The sequence below is a fragment of the Pocillopora verrucosa genome, chromosome 9 (assembly GCF_036669915.1).
Source record: "Pocillopora verrucosa isolate sample1 chromosome 9, ASM3666991v2, whole genome shotgun sequence".
Lineage (NCBI taxonomy): Eukaryota > Metazoa > Cnidaria > Anthozoa > Scleractinia > Pocilloporidae > Pocillopora > Pocillopora verrucosa.
In genome coordinates, this window is record NC_089320.1 from 3918629 (window position 1) to 3934735 (window position 16107).

Consider the following 16107-nt stretch of genomic DNA (forward strand, 5'->3'; position numbering starts at 1 on the left):
TTGTAGTAATCATCTGATATTAAAGGACTAAAAAACAAATATCGAAATCTTATCATGCTACAACTCCCACTGAAGTGTCTGCTATTAACACATGGGTGAAAGTGATCATCAACTAGATTGGAGGCGAAAAAAACAACTGTCCTAAAGATTATAACACTGTACATTGACGGTGCTTTCCATTTACCAGCTCTGGCCAGAATGTGGGAAACAGTTCCAGCCAGTGTAAATGGAGAATGAAAGTTCACTTCTCTTGAGCAAAGGCATGTGAGTTGTTTTCTCCCAGAAGTTTTTCATGCCAGAACTTTTAACAATTATTTTCACACCATCAAGAGCATTTCACAAATGGTCTGCAAGAGAAAACAGGCTTAAACTGGCCATACTCGATGGAGGGTGCCAGTTAGGTCAGGAATGGACCTTTTACATTTACAGACACCATAGTTGGAATAGCCAGTTCTGACAAATGGAAAGCATCCGGAAAGCTTTACAAAGTTAGAGTATAGAAAAAGGTTTTCTTCGTCCAAGTCAGACATAATATACTCGCACTCTTGATGTGCTGACAAGGAGGTCTCCATCAAAGAACTTTGTTTCAATCACCACGTTGCCACTGAAAGAGACCACATACCCATACTCTATGAGCATCATTTCATCTTCAGAGAAGGATTGGTTAGAACAAATGTAACACCAGGGTTTAACCCTTTACACCCTAACATCAGTATGTATATTCTTCATACTATGCTCTGTACATTTCCTAACATGCTAACAAGGAGAACTTGTTAAACAATCAAGAGCTTCAGACATAGTTTGATGCTACTCTGGTTTACAGATTTAATGAATGTAACCGAAGAAGTTACAGTTCATAGACCCAACATTTTGACCAGCGCCTTTGTTTGGAGGCTTGGCATATTAACTCTGGCCATGCTCCTTTAAATCGTGACAATGGCAGTCTGCTTCCTGATGCCTATTTACACCTCATCAGAAAAAAGGCCACTAATTAGTGATCATATAAAAAGACCTCTTGTTGCAGCGTTTAGATCATCCCTGATGAAGGCACTAGATGGGAGTGTAGAAACGTTGGGTCTATGAATTGTAACTTCTTCAGTTACATGCATTAAATCTGTAAACCAGAGTATCATCAAACTATGTCTGATTGTCTACCTGGTTGCCATGTGAACTTTAATATAATCAAGAGCTTCTTTAATAATGATCATTTCCTTTGTTCTCATAACTTTAAGGTTTGATTCAGCAGTGATATTGTTAGGAGGAGTTTGATGCTTGTCAAGGGCTCAAAAGTTTGATAAGAATTCATTTTAGGACAGATATGGGAAACCCCAAGGATCTGGTTGACATTAAAAATCCCTGGTTAGATTCCTTGACTAAAATGTTGAAGTTTTTGATATCAAAGCAAAGAAGTAAGACTTACCTCAGAACCTGTGCAGGCATCATCTGTGATTCAGGAGCAGCTTCTATGAGTGACTGCCATGTGTTTGTTGATGCTGGGATCACAAATCCAAAATCAAAATACCATTCTGTAAAGACAGATCACAAAATGTAGTTGGCACCAAAAAGAGGTAAAACAAGAAAAAGTTTGTGGTTCATTAAGGCAATTCCTACCAACACTAAGGCAGCGATACCAGTGCAGCGCTCTACCAACTGAGCTAACAAGCCAACTGGGAGGTGGTTAGCTCAGTTGGTGGAGCACTGCACTGGTATCGCAGAGGTCATGGGTCCAAATCCCATACAGGCCTGAAATTTTTTCAGGTCTCATTTCAACTACTAGTTTGGTAGCGTTCATAGCAGCAAGGATCGTTCATATCTCATTTCTTCACCACAGTGCACATATATGATTTTCATACATTTCCAGTCATGATAAACTACGTTATGCACACTAGAATAATGCTTGCTTACCTTCTAAACACTTCCCTTTGAACATGACTTTTTGTTCAAGTCTGAATTTTGTCATTTCTTGTTCAGAAGAAAAGTTTAACTCTCTGGAGACCGCCTTGCATTTTAAAATTTTTTTTGGTACTCTTGCTGATAATCAAACAAAGAAAAAAAACTATAAGGTACCACCACTGGTAATTTCAAAGCAGAAAGTTATCATTTATTTAATTGTGCCTCCCATGCTGCAAAAGGCAGTTGGAATTTTATAAACTGAGTTATTGTTAGTCTTAATTTTTAATATTTAACTAAGACATTGTTAAAAAGAAACCACCACATACAGGAAGACCGAAAATAACAAGATACAAATATGCTCCAGGCAACACTTAAAAAGGCACTTAGGCTGGGATGGTATTATCTGAAAATAAAATTCAGTAAGGTAATAATGTTTACAACTTCTCTTAATCTCTAAACCAGGGTTGTCATTAGAACCCTGTACTCTGCAGAAACCTGCTAGCTGAATTGTAATGTAAGTCAGAATGTCAATGTCTGGCTAAAAAAAGTTCTCCAAATACAGCATGCTGCAAATCACCTATCAGAGTTTCAAATTTCAAATTTTTCTGGGGGAGCATACCTGGACCCCCCTGTAAGGGTGTTTTGCTCTGTAACATGCCATACTTGCTACACAAGCAGAATTCCATTATGCTGCCTATTCAGTTCAGATCATACATCTATTAACTTTTCTAATCACAACCTTGTTGAGAGTAGTAAAAAGGCATCTTACCCTCATGCTCAGGTCCTGGAGCTGACCTGCAGAAACATATTACAAAAATGACCATCAAAACAGTAACGAGTCAACCAAAAGAACAGGAAAATTTTATGACTGCAGACCTTAGAATCTTTAAGTTTAGCCTTTGACTTTAAATACTTTATATCTTAATAAAAATATGATGTGAGACACTAAGGATTCCATCACAATGACCCAAAGACCTTGATTTAAATATTCCTTTAGTATAGTGTAAATAATAAGCTGAATAATACACCTATATTGACTGGTTGTAACTTGTTGTTTTTTTTTTTTTGAGGACAGAAGCATACTAAATGACTTCACCATTTACATTTTCTTCTTATTCAATGTACAAAACAAAGAGATTCCATGTTGATATGGGTCTTTCCAGAATACAGTGACACTTTTGGGAGCATCTCGCATGCCACTTTTTTGTTCTTGCCACATTTTGACACCTTCCGCGATCTATTACTGAACAGACACAGGACAAGAAGGAATCTATTTCTTTAACTGACACAAGATTCCCAGTGATACTGGGGTAGAGACTGTAGATGTCTCTCTGACCCAATCCTTGCCTCTTCTTGATTTTTACACAAAGAATACCGCTAATTCTCAGGGACCAATGGAAAAAGAAAGAAGCCCTAAGGCATTCTGTGCTCTTCTCTGAAACTTGCATTTTGAAAAGGTCTCTAAACCATGACAACAAGAGATTGGATTTACATGCAAACTAAGTTACTTAATAAGAGAATGAGGAAGTAAATAAATAGGATAGTATTTCACTTACAGGTCATCACTCCCCTGCCATAATACTTTACCAGAGTCAGCATCTCGCAGATTCATCCAGTTTCTAGATCATAATAATTAAGGGAAACAAAACAACAGTCCAGTTGCTCTGACAAAGGGCTAATGCTTGAAACATCAGCCTTTAAACTCGTTAAGCACCTCAGTTTCTATAGAGACTTACCCTCTTTATTTGACAGCTACTGTGCTTTGATTCTTACATAAATTTTTAGCACAATATATGAAAGCCCTTCAATAGAAAAACTTCCTCAAAGCTTTCCCAAGTTACCAAGTAATAACTATTCACCTCAGTGGCTAGTGGTGGAAATTTACCATGCAGTGAAGCAGTGTGGTAAATATCCACCCCTTGCCACTGAGATGAACAGTTGTTTTAGTACATACTAAAACAGGGAGATAATTTAGGGGGAAAAAATTATTTTGGACTCATTCATTCCTGCATTGATTACAAAATTTTCAGATGAAAATCCTCGGGGTTGAATAGCAAAGGATATTCAGAGTTTGAATGGCCATTAAGTACGACTTCAAGGTTATCTACTTTTAGATTAGGAAGTAAATACCACTAAACTATTTCACGCATCTTCTCAAACTTCAAATTGCATCAAAATTACTTTTCAAGGCTTATGTGACAAACTTTCAGTCTAGAATTCTTTCACAACATTTGCGCTTGTCCCCTCTCAAAGTTACAGTCAATACTTGCCACAAATTTTGCAATTCATTTTTCCTTACAAAAAAATTGATGAAAGGTTTGAAGGAAACCTTGCTACTTTTGCAAACCTTATAAAATAACTTAAAACTTTGCAGTTAGACAAAATAAGTGTATTTTAAAGATTTTGGTAAATAAGTAATTAACTGAACTGACAGCTGCCAATAAAAAATTTGATATGTTATTAGTCCACTGACATTAATCTCTCTAGGAAAGGATAACGATTACGTATTTCATTTAAAACATGGCACGTAATTGACACGGGTTTAATTTCTCTCTCTTTTACACCAAATCAAAATTCTGAGTCATGCTGTTTGGAAGTTGATAGATGTGTTTTGATCAGCAGTTTTCTTTCTTTGGAATTAGACACAACAATTAAAGGCAGCTGGCTGAACTTATTTGACATATGTCAAGAAATTTTTCGCTTATCTCTCAGTCTATGAGGCAAAATAATGCAACTACAAAATGGATACTCCGCCATATTTGACAAAATTCATCGATCCGAAGTGCGAGCAATTACTCATTCGTTTCACACCGAAATGATTAAAACATTATCCAGGCGATACAGTATTACAATTACCTGACGCAGACGTAGCTGCTAAATTGCATACATATTTCTGAAGTCCAATTTAAAAGCGATCTTTTCGTAAACCTTAAGCTTTGCTTGGAAATCGAGATTTTACGAAGTCGCACGCTGTACTTGGTAAGGTCTACTGATGGAAACTTGATCCTTTCCAAAAGCGCGTCTACGGTTAAAAATTAGTATTAGTTTCAGTAACAACTATTATTTGTTGCATAATATATACATGTAGTTAGATAACGCTTTAATATCGACAGATAAACACAGATACTTAAAAGTTTGCGTTTAAGAACCAAACATTCGTACTAGCCACAAAATTAATAGAAACAGATTCATTACCGACTCGCTGATCCAAGAAATTTCATGCTCAGAAATTAGGACGGTTAAAACGACCAATCCTGATGGGAGACTGACTAGAAACTGACAAACTAAGTAACTCCGTGAGAATGGAGTGAAATTTAAGGAAAAATTATAGTGTACTTAACGCATGAAGGATACAACTTAAATCCTTTCAGAATTAGTTCTTTTCTGTCATCTCCTGCACTCATACTGGCAAAATTCGCTATCCACTGTCAACCAATGACCCAAAACTGAGGACTTTCGTAGGATCAATCTCTGAAATTCACGTTAGAGAGATAAAACAGCTCAAAAGTCCAAACTAAGATTCGTGCATACACAAAATAGCCAGAGCACTAAGCAGGACAGGAAAGCTAAAGCGAAGCGTTTCCATGAGAACTCTGGGTAATTACGTCACGGGGGCGTGACACATTCACTTGGGATACCTTAGGCTTTTCAGCTTCCGTGAAATATGACCAATCCTGTTTTTATCTTGCTTCCTCATTCGCTCTGTCACGTCCACTACCAAGAAAATTGTATCTTAAGCTTAGTAGCTTAAAATGATTGTAGGATGGCGTGGTAGAGTTGCTGGCAGTAAGGTTGACGCCTTTAAATGAGTTTCTTCTCGAGAAGAATTCACTCTTTAAATGTCGAAGTTGTTCGTTACCGAAGGATCAAATTTTTGTTAGCAACGCATAAGTGACATAGGATGTCGCCCTCTTTCACAATGAAGTGAACCTTTTCGTTTCTATGAAAAACGTATGCGCAGCAAACGCTTAATCAATATATTAGAACTGATTTTGCATTCAAAGAACCATCGAAGTGGGGCGAAAGTATTTCACAATACATTAACACCTGTTGAATTCATACAAAACTGTGCATTAGCACGAAACTGGTAGTTAACAGTAAAACAAAGATTACGGCTTGAAAGAGAAATTTAAATTTCTGATCAGCCGTTTCATTTGACAGTGAACTCGGAGAAATGGCAAAACTTATCTGAAAATTTCAAAGAAAACGTTGGAAAAGAAATGTGTTTTATTTTCTTTGTAAAACTTTTTTCCTTTCAATATTGACAAGATTTGGCGCCTTTTCTAACGATGATCGCAAAATGTTTAAAAGTAGCAACCTACAACAGGGAAAGAAAAGAAAAGCCTGTAGAGAAGGGCAAAAAAAAAGTGATCATTGATTGACCAGTTTTCTGAAGGAAATAGTTTGCATCGATTTTTTTCAATGATTCTTTCTGGAGGTCGATTTTACAAAAAGTGATTTGAAAATATGATTTTTATTAGCTGGGTTCTTACCCGGATCAGTGTAATTTTCCTAAAATAAGCAATTGCGCTTCTCTAACCGAAGAAACATGGAATGTTGTACAAGTTAACCACGTGTGCATAAAGAATAAATTGTTAAACAAGACTTTTCCATCTCGCCCTTGCACGTGCTATATTGTGGAAGTGTGGCAAAGGCCTGTTCGTAAAGAGACACGTGTTGGGAATGGATAAATGTTTCAAAGGAAAAGCGCAAATTGCTGTTTATTCTAATCATTGGTAACTGCACAATATCGTTTGCGCAGTTGTCGGGCTCAATTGACAGTCTAAGGCGCGAAAATTTAACCTGTGGCAGGGCCTTTGGAATACTTGATCGATGATACGCTTCGACGAATAAATTCAGCAAGTGCATATTGAGTGTCTGTGGACAGGTAGCTGGCGTGACCGGTGTTTCGCGCGCAATTTGCATTTCAATTCATTCACAGCTATGTTAATTATTCGAAACTGTCAGGGTCGAGAAAAACAAAGAGCGACCCACAAAAACACGAGGCCAGTTGAAACAGATGTAGTGAAACCCAAGGCGGGTTGATGGCAAAGAGTGCTTGAAGGGTTGGTAAGACTCTAAACCACAACCGCCTTAGTCAAGATCAAAATAATTACTTTCAGAAAAGGGATATTTACCGATGAATCGAGTGTGAGGCGCGCTCCAAGACTACTAATGCCGGTGAGAAACATTCGTACTTCATCGAATATGCGGGCGCCAAACTCGATGTCTTTCTTGTCCAAGGCCTACAACTTTTTGAAAGGTAAAACTTCGAAGAACGACGAGAACTTTTACGCCAAGGCCAAGACGCCTTTTCCGAACGAGATTTACCCAAGTCTCTGTGAGCCGATCGACGCTAAAGGAATGGCAGAGAGTTCTTGGAAAAACAGAAGAGTTTTGGGAGAAATTACCAATCGCACTAAGAGCATGTTCAATGACCGGGAGCTAATGAAGCAAAAGGCGCGAATTAAGCCGTTCAGTCCTCGAGCTGCAGAGAAGAATTGCTTAGAGGAAAAGAAGATAAATAACCAAACACAAGGAAGGCCAAACAACAAGGCTTTCTCGTTGGAAGGCGAAGAAGACGAAGAGGAAGGCGTTTTTGCGATACAGGTACGTTACCCCTGTGATTCACTCTTTCGGTTGTCAGTCGTGTGTTGTAGAATGCGGAAATTTTCGAGAATTTTTTCCTTATTCGAGACTCAAAATAATTTAATACAATCAAAGCTTAACAAGTGCTTCAAGCTGTTTTGATACAACAATTTCTTTGATAAAGAGTCGGATTTCCGTCGTTTTGAGGGATCAGTTCAAAACAAATTTTATTTGATCGCTTATATTTTCAAAGCAAATAAAAAGTTCTGGTAAGTAAATCAAAATTTGTTGATGAAGTCACAACTGTTTATTGGATGAAGTGGGATGATTCAGGAAAGAAAACTCTTATTCGCCACACCCAAAGATATAATATCGGGAAATTTTTCAAAGAGAATTGTGCCGCCGTATTTGTCTATAACCAGGAGAAATTATCTTTGTTTCCGGGCCGTCAGAAACTTCCGCCGAAAGCGATCTTTTACGAAATTCAGATATTGACATCAAAAAGTAAAAGCGTTTCGAAGTTCTTAAATTGGCAAAGCGAGTTCGATCTTTTTTATCTTAAGTTTTACCAGAGTCATTGAAGTAAAAGGCTTTGATGAATCCAGCTGACTAACAGCATTAAATTTTTAAACAAAATACGGGGAGTGGAAACAGCACCTCAACAAAGAGTAATAAACATGGCACACAATTCATTCCAGATCTTATTTACTTTGGTAGAAATCTTTTGAAAAAAAGTCATCAGTAATATTCTACAGCATAGAGCTTCACGGCGGTATTACCAATGATGGATCAGTGTTCATGTCATCTTTTCAAACTGAGATAACATAGAGGTTCCAAGTTTATGGAAAAAAAACCGTTTAGCTCTTTCATTGTTTTCTCGACTAAGGTACCTCTCAATTCCCAGTAGGGTAGAGTTTATTTCGATCGCAGGTATAGCAAATGGGCAAATCGAGCTCAGTGCAGTGCTCGAACAGTGCAAATCATGGATGGAAAAAAAAGTAAACTTTTCGAAAATAAATTTTCCTTTTTCGTTACTTTGGGGTGTACCGAACAACACAAGTTACGTTTTTTGTAACTCATAACTTAATGATAAGTTTTGTAAATCTTAAATATTTTGTTTGCCTTCTTTACTTTTCACACATCTAGGGCTAGAGTTTTCCCTTTATATGCGAAGCTAGTCTTGTTTCAGTGGAAAAAAATCGGCAAGAAATCTGACTACAAATAAAATTTTTCTGTGTGGCTGTTTAGTCTTTTATGCCACGCGACCTGATGTCCATTGTTCGCGTGTCGTGCTCGATATGTTGTTAAATCGATTAATTTTCTTTGTACTTTCTAAATGCTTATTATAAAACATCTGTCTCTTGAAGCCCCTGCGGCTTCAAATGACTTGTCAGTTGCCAAATGTAAGCAGCAATTGAGGCATTGTTGGACTTGATACGTAACAAGTTAAGATAACAAAGAACGCAACCAACGGAGAGAGTTAGCTTTGATTTGAATCTCTTTGATTTCAAGACCGATTCAAGAAGTGGCATCATCAAGTTAGATATTTTTAATCTACTAGAGCACTTAAACATGAATAGGAAATGAAATGATGAAGTGTATACACAGACATCATTCTTAATCACTATAATACACATCAAATTTCTGCACATGTCAAGCTTCCTTCTTCATATTCCAACTTCTCAACATTTGCACCATGATTATCACCACAAGGGGAACTCTAGAGATCAGTTTGTTGTTTTCTTGAATTCCAAAATAGAAGCATGGACATTTGTTTCGGAGTAGTACTTAATTGTTCGTATCGTCCTCTTCTACACAGCACCTGTTTATCCTTCGAGCACGTGTCGGATATTGGCATTATTATGATAATTTATCTATGTAAATTCATTAACTATAAAGTGCATCCAAGCGTGAAGTAATGTAACGGCTCGGCGGGAAAATTGATACTAAAACGGTGATTTCAATTTACGGCGGAGATTTTCTGTGATAAAGAAAATTCAAGGTAATTGCATTAAAATGAATTAGATCGTATACAAATTCGACTTACCGCCTTAATACAAATGAACGACTAAAAATAGAACAAAAAATTGATGGTTTACACAGCTGCTGCGTACTGTTTTCTTTGATACAGAAGATTTATATATTTCTCAAACTGGAAAATCTAAGTGCTTTGCGATATGTTGATATGATAGGAAAATTTTTAAAATAGATGTGAATTGTTTAGAAATATTCAGACGTCAGATATTGGATTTCAAATTAAACTAACTACGGTGGATTAAAAGTACATACAATAGTAACACACGAGGAACATTGAAACAAATGTGCAGTAGAACCTTCACAACGCGAATGCGAGGTATCTCCTTCGAAAATCATTAGTGAATTCTTTACTTCCAGCTTACTCAGTTTCCCTTCCCCCACCTCCTCGCTATCCTGAAAAACTCCATTTCCCTCGGAAGTTTGAGCGGGCTTCTAAAAACAAAAGTTTATGGTAGTTTTTTTCTTTCGTCATGCGCAGTTGATCAAGCCCCAGAATGGCTTTCTTGGTATCGTTTTGGTGGGCGGAGCTGACACACCGCTGGAAAATCATTACGTCAATGATATCTTGCCCAATTCCTCCGCGTCCAAATCGGGCCGCGTCAGAACTGGAGACGAACTTCTGGAGGCAAATGGCCAGGCCCTTCGCGGGAAAACGCATGCACAAGCGCTAACCATCTTCAGGTCTCTCCCAGCTGTGGTGACGCTGGTTGTGGCAAGGAGTAAGAACGCGAATCGCTCTATCATGGAACGCTTTAACCAAGAGAAAAAAGACAACAAGAAAGTAAACAACAATATCGTGTCACCAAAGAAAAGGCGAAGCATTGTAGAGGAAGCATTCAACTCGAGTGTCATTGCCAGGCCCCTTTCATCCGTAATTGACGTCACAAAAAAGAAGTGTCCGTACTCTAAACCTGTCAAGCGAGTTTCTCGCATCTCGTCTTTCTTGGGGACAGCAGAAGGTGAAAATGACAGAGGTGAAACACAAAGAAGAAACCATGAGGTGAAAAATGAAAATGGAAACAAGAAAATTCGGGAAGAGCCAGGGGTAGGTTTTTCTAGTTCGTTAGGCTGGGCTTAGCTCCATTTTAGAGGCTCAACGTTAAATATACTACGGAGGTAAACCTTCAATAGTTTGAATAGAACAGTTTTCACATAATTCAGCCCAGTTTCAAAAGCTTCGACACAATTTGCATCGCATTTAAGCAGTTTACTTGCTCAGTATTGTGCAGCTCTTCTGAAAGGCTGATGCAAGCCAAGGCTGAAAGAAACGGTTAGGATTGCTTTTGCATTGTTACGGCTTAGAAGAGTGAAGTAGTCTTTGTTGGTTGATCTTTCTGACATAATCTGCTCTCATCCTCAGATATACCCCCTGTCAAAGGACTGGGAAAGAGATGGATCAGTTGAGAAACCGCCGAAAATTTACGAGAATGAACATACGTCATTCTTCCTCACCAAAACCTTCAGACGTTCAAGCACTAGCAGAAGGAGCGTCATCAAACGATGTGATGTAAGAGCAACGTGGCCTGCTTTCACTATAAAGCAGCGACTACCTCTCCCCTGGGATTCGTTCGCATCTCCGAGACCAGCAAAAGTCAGCCGAAGCTCCTCGGCTCGTGTTCGGCGTAATATGGCGCCCACTTTGGGATCCAGCTGGTCGTTGAATCAAAACTCGAGCTCTTCGGCTCGGAAGTTTACAGGAAAGCATTACATCGAAAAGAAAACTATCGTTGTCGAGGTAAAGCGGGAAAGTACAGTCACAGAGTGGGGATTTTCTGTCGGAGGGGGTGTATGTTCCCCGTACGGGGATCTGCCAATTTTCATTGCAGAAGTCTCACCCACGGGGAATGCCCAAGGATTTTTACAGAGTGGAGATGAAATTGTTGATTTTAGCGGAGAGAGTTTAGAGGGGGCAACGTTTTTAGAGGCAGAGAAGATTCTGCGAGGATACACAAGAAAGAATGCAACAATAACAATCAAACGAAAGTTTCTTCAACGGAGTCAAAACCCGCACACCAATCCTTATGCCGAGGTGTGGAGTTCTATTAACACGAGAAAAACCACCGCGGGACACAGGCAGGGAAGGAGACCGAAATCAATGCACTGTTAAAACTCTGAAAAAAAAACTGTGAACTATGAACTAACAAGAAAAGGCGTAAAAACTCGAACGCACGCAGCCAATGGAAAGCGCTGAAAAATGCGCTGACCAATCGAAACATTTTCTGAGGTTTTCCTTGAACGAGCTTGGTGCATTCTGGACTAATCCTTTCTGATTGGTTCGCGCTGGCGTTGTAGTTTTTTTATTGCTGTTGTTGGTAAGCCAAGCATCACCTTCAAAACAAACTAATTTCTTATTGAAAGCGCTTCATACACTTAGTTGACCACAGGAAAACTTGACCATAATCTCGATCATCGATAGTACAGATTTCAATTGGGTGTCGAAAAGCCAAAACCAAAGTAATCAAAAAAGCCAATCAGAACAAAGTCACGTCATCATTTACAAATGAAAACTCAAAGTAAAAACAGGGAACCTGCTCGAAGCGCAGGAAAACGCGAGTGACCAAGTTAGGATTCAGTTTATACCTGCATTTGATTGGTTGGCTCGAGCTTTTTAGACCAATCACAGAGCTAAAAGCAGCTTAACCAAAGCAATTCTGAATCGCTTTCGGCAATGGATTGAAAACTGCTCTACGAGTTTCTTTGATGAAATTAGAAGCCTTTTGTCAGCCTTCTAGTAGCAAAACAAAACGATTATTTTTTTCAAATTACTTGGAATTTTAACTTCAAAGCTGAAACGTCCAAACTCAGACGTTCTATAAACTGGTGGAAAAGAATGTTCACCCAATTTTAGGATAATATTGTTTTTGCCTTGATGTGTATATTTTAAATCCTCATCACCATTGTAAGATTTTTTAGCGGTTTGATATAGGGAGTAAAAACAATGTTTTAGGATCTATTTTCCAAAAAAAAAAACAAGCACAGGAACAAGTGAGCAAACAATACCTTTTGACAATTAGTCAAACAGCAAAAAATGGGGAAAAACCAGTGTAAAAGTATTTTTATCATGTATAGTAAAACATTCCAAAATAGTAGTAAAGGCTTCTCACAGGAGTAGTTACATTACCAATACCAATGGATTGTTCTATTCATTTTTGACACTACAACAGCAAGTTGTTGTATATATTTGTTGAAGACTTTGATATTTGACTTAGTTTAAGATCATGTAGAAAAAATTCAAAACTTTTTAGCTCAAAACTTACTTTGTTACAAAAACTTTTAAATTATAATTTATTAATCCACAAATTATAGAGAAAGTGTAGAATTCAGTGGGTTTTGTTCTCAAATAAATTGTTCAACAAACCTATCTGGTGTTGCACACGTTAGGAGTTTTTTTCAGCCATTCTCACTGTTTAACTCCCAAGATCTGATTGTTAATTCTCCCATCTAGCTACAATACATTTCCTTAAAAATTTCTTACAAGAATTTAGTGTTGGATCAAGATAACAGCTTCTATCTGATAAGTTTTGAATATTCTCATGACCTGTTGGCTAGTTAATGTAAGGACACTATAGGGAGAAGTTACTCGTTAATCCCCTCTCAGATTTAAAGGGAACAACCCCACCACATTCCTTGAATTGTACAATGTTAGTATTCTGTGGTTCTCTCAGTATGAACAAACTTTATGCAAGAAGAGATTGGGATAAAACCAGGACAAGAGAGGAAACCAAGCCCCTTCTTTTTCAATTTGTGGTTACCTTCCCTCCAAGCCTAGAAGATCAAAAGAGAGAAAGCGGATACCACTGATAAAACTTTTCTTGCATTCTGTAATGAACAGGCCCCTATTTTTTAGCATGCACCCCTGTTCTGATAAACACAAACATATTTTTCATTCGTAATTAAAGTGCAATCGCCTGTTACTTTACACTATTCTACTGCAACTACATTTCTTTAATAAAGACCCTGCATTCAACATTGTCTGTTAAGCTTCCACAAAACTGCTTTTTTAAAGGATCTTGTACATCAACCTTTCACTTCTTTTCAGCTATACTTTTTAATTAAAAACTCACAGCAATGTGCCTGATAATTACCTTTAACAATGTGTCTATTCAAATTACCCAAAATACAGTGACACAAATATTAATGTTGACCTCAAGACCTTTCATATACACAATGTAACTGTCACATAAAACTGCCCATACAGTTGCTGGCCTATATCTTAATGAAGGTGTCTGAGGAAATAGCAGCAGGTTGTCATCTGAACTTGAGATCCTTGTCATCATTCTTGTTATAAGTTGTTTCATTTATAAGTGTCTCCCACTCCTTATCTTCTCCGGTGGCTTCAGGAGACTCCAGCCCAAGCATAACACGAAGCTTTGTCTGCCAAAATAAAAACATTTTCACTGAGGTTTGCAAATTTAACACACATTTTAAAGGAAGCAAAAGGTTCACACTTTCATCTGTTACAACTAAGGTATGTCCTTCAGAATCTTCACCCTTAAACTCCCAGGGGTGATTAACATGTAACATTTCCCTCTAATATTCATACATTATCCAGCAAACAGGTAATGAGAATGCTCACACTCATTAGGTAGGAGCTCTTTTTGTTATCAAACACAAAATTCTCACAACCAATTTTTGACAAAATGTGTAGCAGTTAAAGGGGAGAATTATCCATTAGATCTTGGGAGTTAAATGGTTAACCCCTTTTAACTTATAAGCCACTGTGTTCATATCATGTGCCAATCAATTTGAAGATACATCATCATCCCCCTCCCCTCCACCAGGCAACATAAGGGCATTTGCCTGTCATCCATAATGGAATTTACTACAAAATAATTTCCAAAAAATGTTCTAAAAATTTTTTCAGCTGTGTTCCACTTCTTGTCAGATTTGTTGTCATTATCATTCTGCAGCTCAGTAAACAGTTGTTGTTTTTGTCCTGTAAGTTGTCTTAAAAATCTTACTTTGATAATTAGATCCAGATTAACTGACTTGAAAAGCAGTGTTTCCTCCTTTGATAGGCAAGTGAAAACTGTTTGTTTCATGACGATACATGTCACTTTTTATCCAGTTACATGGTTGTGTTTTACATTTATTACAAAAAAAATTAAACGTCAAATCCGGCATTTGTTTGGGGCATGCAAACACATTTTTTCCTGGGGAACGCGAGTTTGAATATTAAATTTTCAGAGTTCAAATGCCTGGTGGTTGGGATGTAGAAACCTCGAATTGATCAACGCACTATTACGCTCGAATTACAAATTTGCATCACTTTCAAAGTTTCGAATGAATAAGGTATTATTTAAAAGAACTTTTAAATGAGTATCAACACCGCAAGTTTGACAATTTCCCCTGAATTAAAAATCCAGAATATCACCTTTCCCGTCACTACATTTAATTTAACTCAACGTTGTTCGAACCTGAAATCAACTTACCCTATTCTTTCGTCCTCTTTCGCCATACATTTGATACGCTACAAATGAATAAAAGCAGGTTCCGCAAAAACACCACAAGGCCAAGGCAGGCAGCTGTTTCCTGTACGGTCGTAAGTCGATCATCATAGCGCGCGCTTCTGTGTTCAACCGTCCGCCATTACTGGAGGCTCGTAGCTCTATACTTCATGTGAGAATATTCCTCAACCCAGGGCCTCAGTCGGGCCTCTCTCTTTTCTCCGGTTCTCCTATGATCCCACCCCACGTTCCAAGGGGACAACAAGACAATTTTTGTTTCGTGGTTTCATCGAGGAGAGGAGTAGCTTATGAGTAGGCCCTCATTATACACATTGTTGGACGTGGATTTCTGCACTCACGGGAAGATTTTAGACTAGTCGAGGAGAAATTTGCAGGGGGTCTAGTACTAGTAGCCATAGCCCCCCTCCAGCCCCTCGCAGGATCGCGTTGCTCAAAGCCTCATACCTTCCGCGGGCGAAGAAACTCGCGCCGAAGCGCTATTAATGAGCACGTGCTCATAGGCTACGAGGTGATTTATTTCAGGACCGGAATGAGATGCTACTCTTTCTGCTTCATCTTTCAAACATTTCCTAAAATAATGCCAAAAGAGATTAAAAATAGTTATAACTGAAATTTAAAATTTGCCGACATAAAAAGGAAAGAGATACGGAGAAGCATGCCCCAATTCCAGATCGTGAAATTTGGGCATTGAACTGGCTTCTGCAGTTTAATTAGGGAAGGTTACATCCTATTTCTAGGAGCTCCATCTGATATCGGTTTGATCCTTCATATCTGGGTCGGTGCAGTCAGAACTAAGGCTTCAGTATCCATTTTTATTATCCAACTGCACAAAGTAGACTACAAATAACGCGCGAATAGAATACAAATGTCTTGCGATATTGCACGGTTATTTCGACAGTTGGTTATTTTGTACTGTAAAAAAAACTGTACAATCAGTCGGCTGCGCGCGCTACGCTTCTCTATCCGCTTTGCTTCTCCCGCCTTAAGAGAAATGAGCTGAATAACTAAGCAGAAAAAAAAGCAGTTCAATAATAAATAACTTATAAGACGTTTAAGTTTGTAGTATCGCTGAGTATTTTTACTCGTAGTTTGTATTTGACTCGCCCTACGGGCTCGTCAA

At 38.2% G+C, this 16107-nt stretch overlaps 2 protein-coding genes across 2 annotated transcripts in view; one reads left to right on the top strand and one right to left on the bottom strand.

Annotated features, from left to right (window-relative positions):
• The window catches only part of LOC131785873 (retinal rod rhodopsin-sensitive cGMP 3',5'-cyclic phosphodiesterase subunit delta-like), a 6633-nt gene extending 1172 nt beyond the window's left edge, over positions 1-5461 (bottom strand). The window contains exons 1-6 of the mRNA XM_059102829.2: positions 5248-5461; positions 3450-3512; positions 2663-2688; positions 1906-2031; positions 1421-1526; positions 1-604 (exon numbers count right to left, since the gene is read on the bottom strand). The exon at positions 1-604 is cut by the window's left edge and continues 1172 nt beyond it. Of these exons, the coding sequence (XP_058958812.1) occupies positions 523-604; positions 1421-1526; positions 1906-2031; positions 2663-2688; positions 3450-3512; positions 5248-5297 (453 nt within the window). The 5' untranslated portion in view covers positions 5298-5461 and the 3' untranslated portion in view covers positions 1-522. The remainder of the gene's footprint in view (positions 605-1420; positions 1527-1905; positions 2032-2662; positions 2689-3449; positions 3513-5247) is intronic.
• A 1432-nt stretch (positions 5462-6893) lies between these two features.
• Positions 6894-12815, top strand: LOC131785904 (multiple PDZ domain protein). The gene is made up of 3 exons (XM_059102862.2): positions 6894-7503; positions 9998-10564; positions 10880-12815. The coding sequence occupies exons 1-3, from the start codon at positions 7069-7071 to the stop codon at positions 11624-11626; spliced, it is 1749 nt and encodes a 582-aa protein (XP_058958845.2). The 5' UTR covers positions 6894-7068; the 3' UTR covers positions 11627-12815.
• The last annotated feature ends 3292 nt before the right edge of the window (positions 12816-16107 follow it).

What these genes read in the sequence shown, in the direction of transcription:
- LOC131785904 (XM_059102862.2), top strand. Translation starts at nt 7,069, where the DNA reads ATGCCGGTGAGAAACATTCGTACTTCATCGAATATGCGGGCGCCAAAC. An exon ending in AAGGCGTTTTTGCGATACAG is followed by an intron (nt 7,504 to 9,997) that starts GTACGTTACCCC and finishes CGTCATGCGCAG; the next exon opens with TTGATCAAGCCCCAGAATGG. An exon ending in AAATTCGGGAAGAGCCAGGG is followed by an intron (nt 10,565 to 10,879) that starts GTAGGTTTTTCT and finishes TCTCATCCTCAG; the next exon opens with ATATACCCCCTGTCAAAGGA.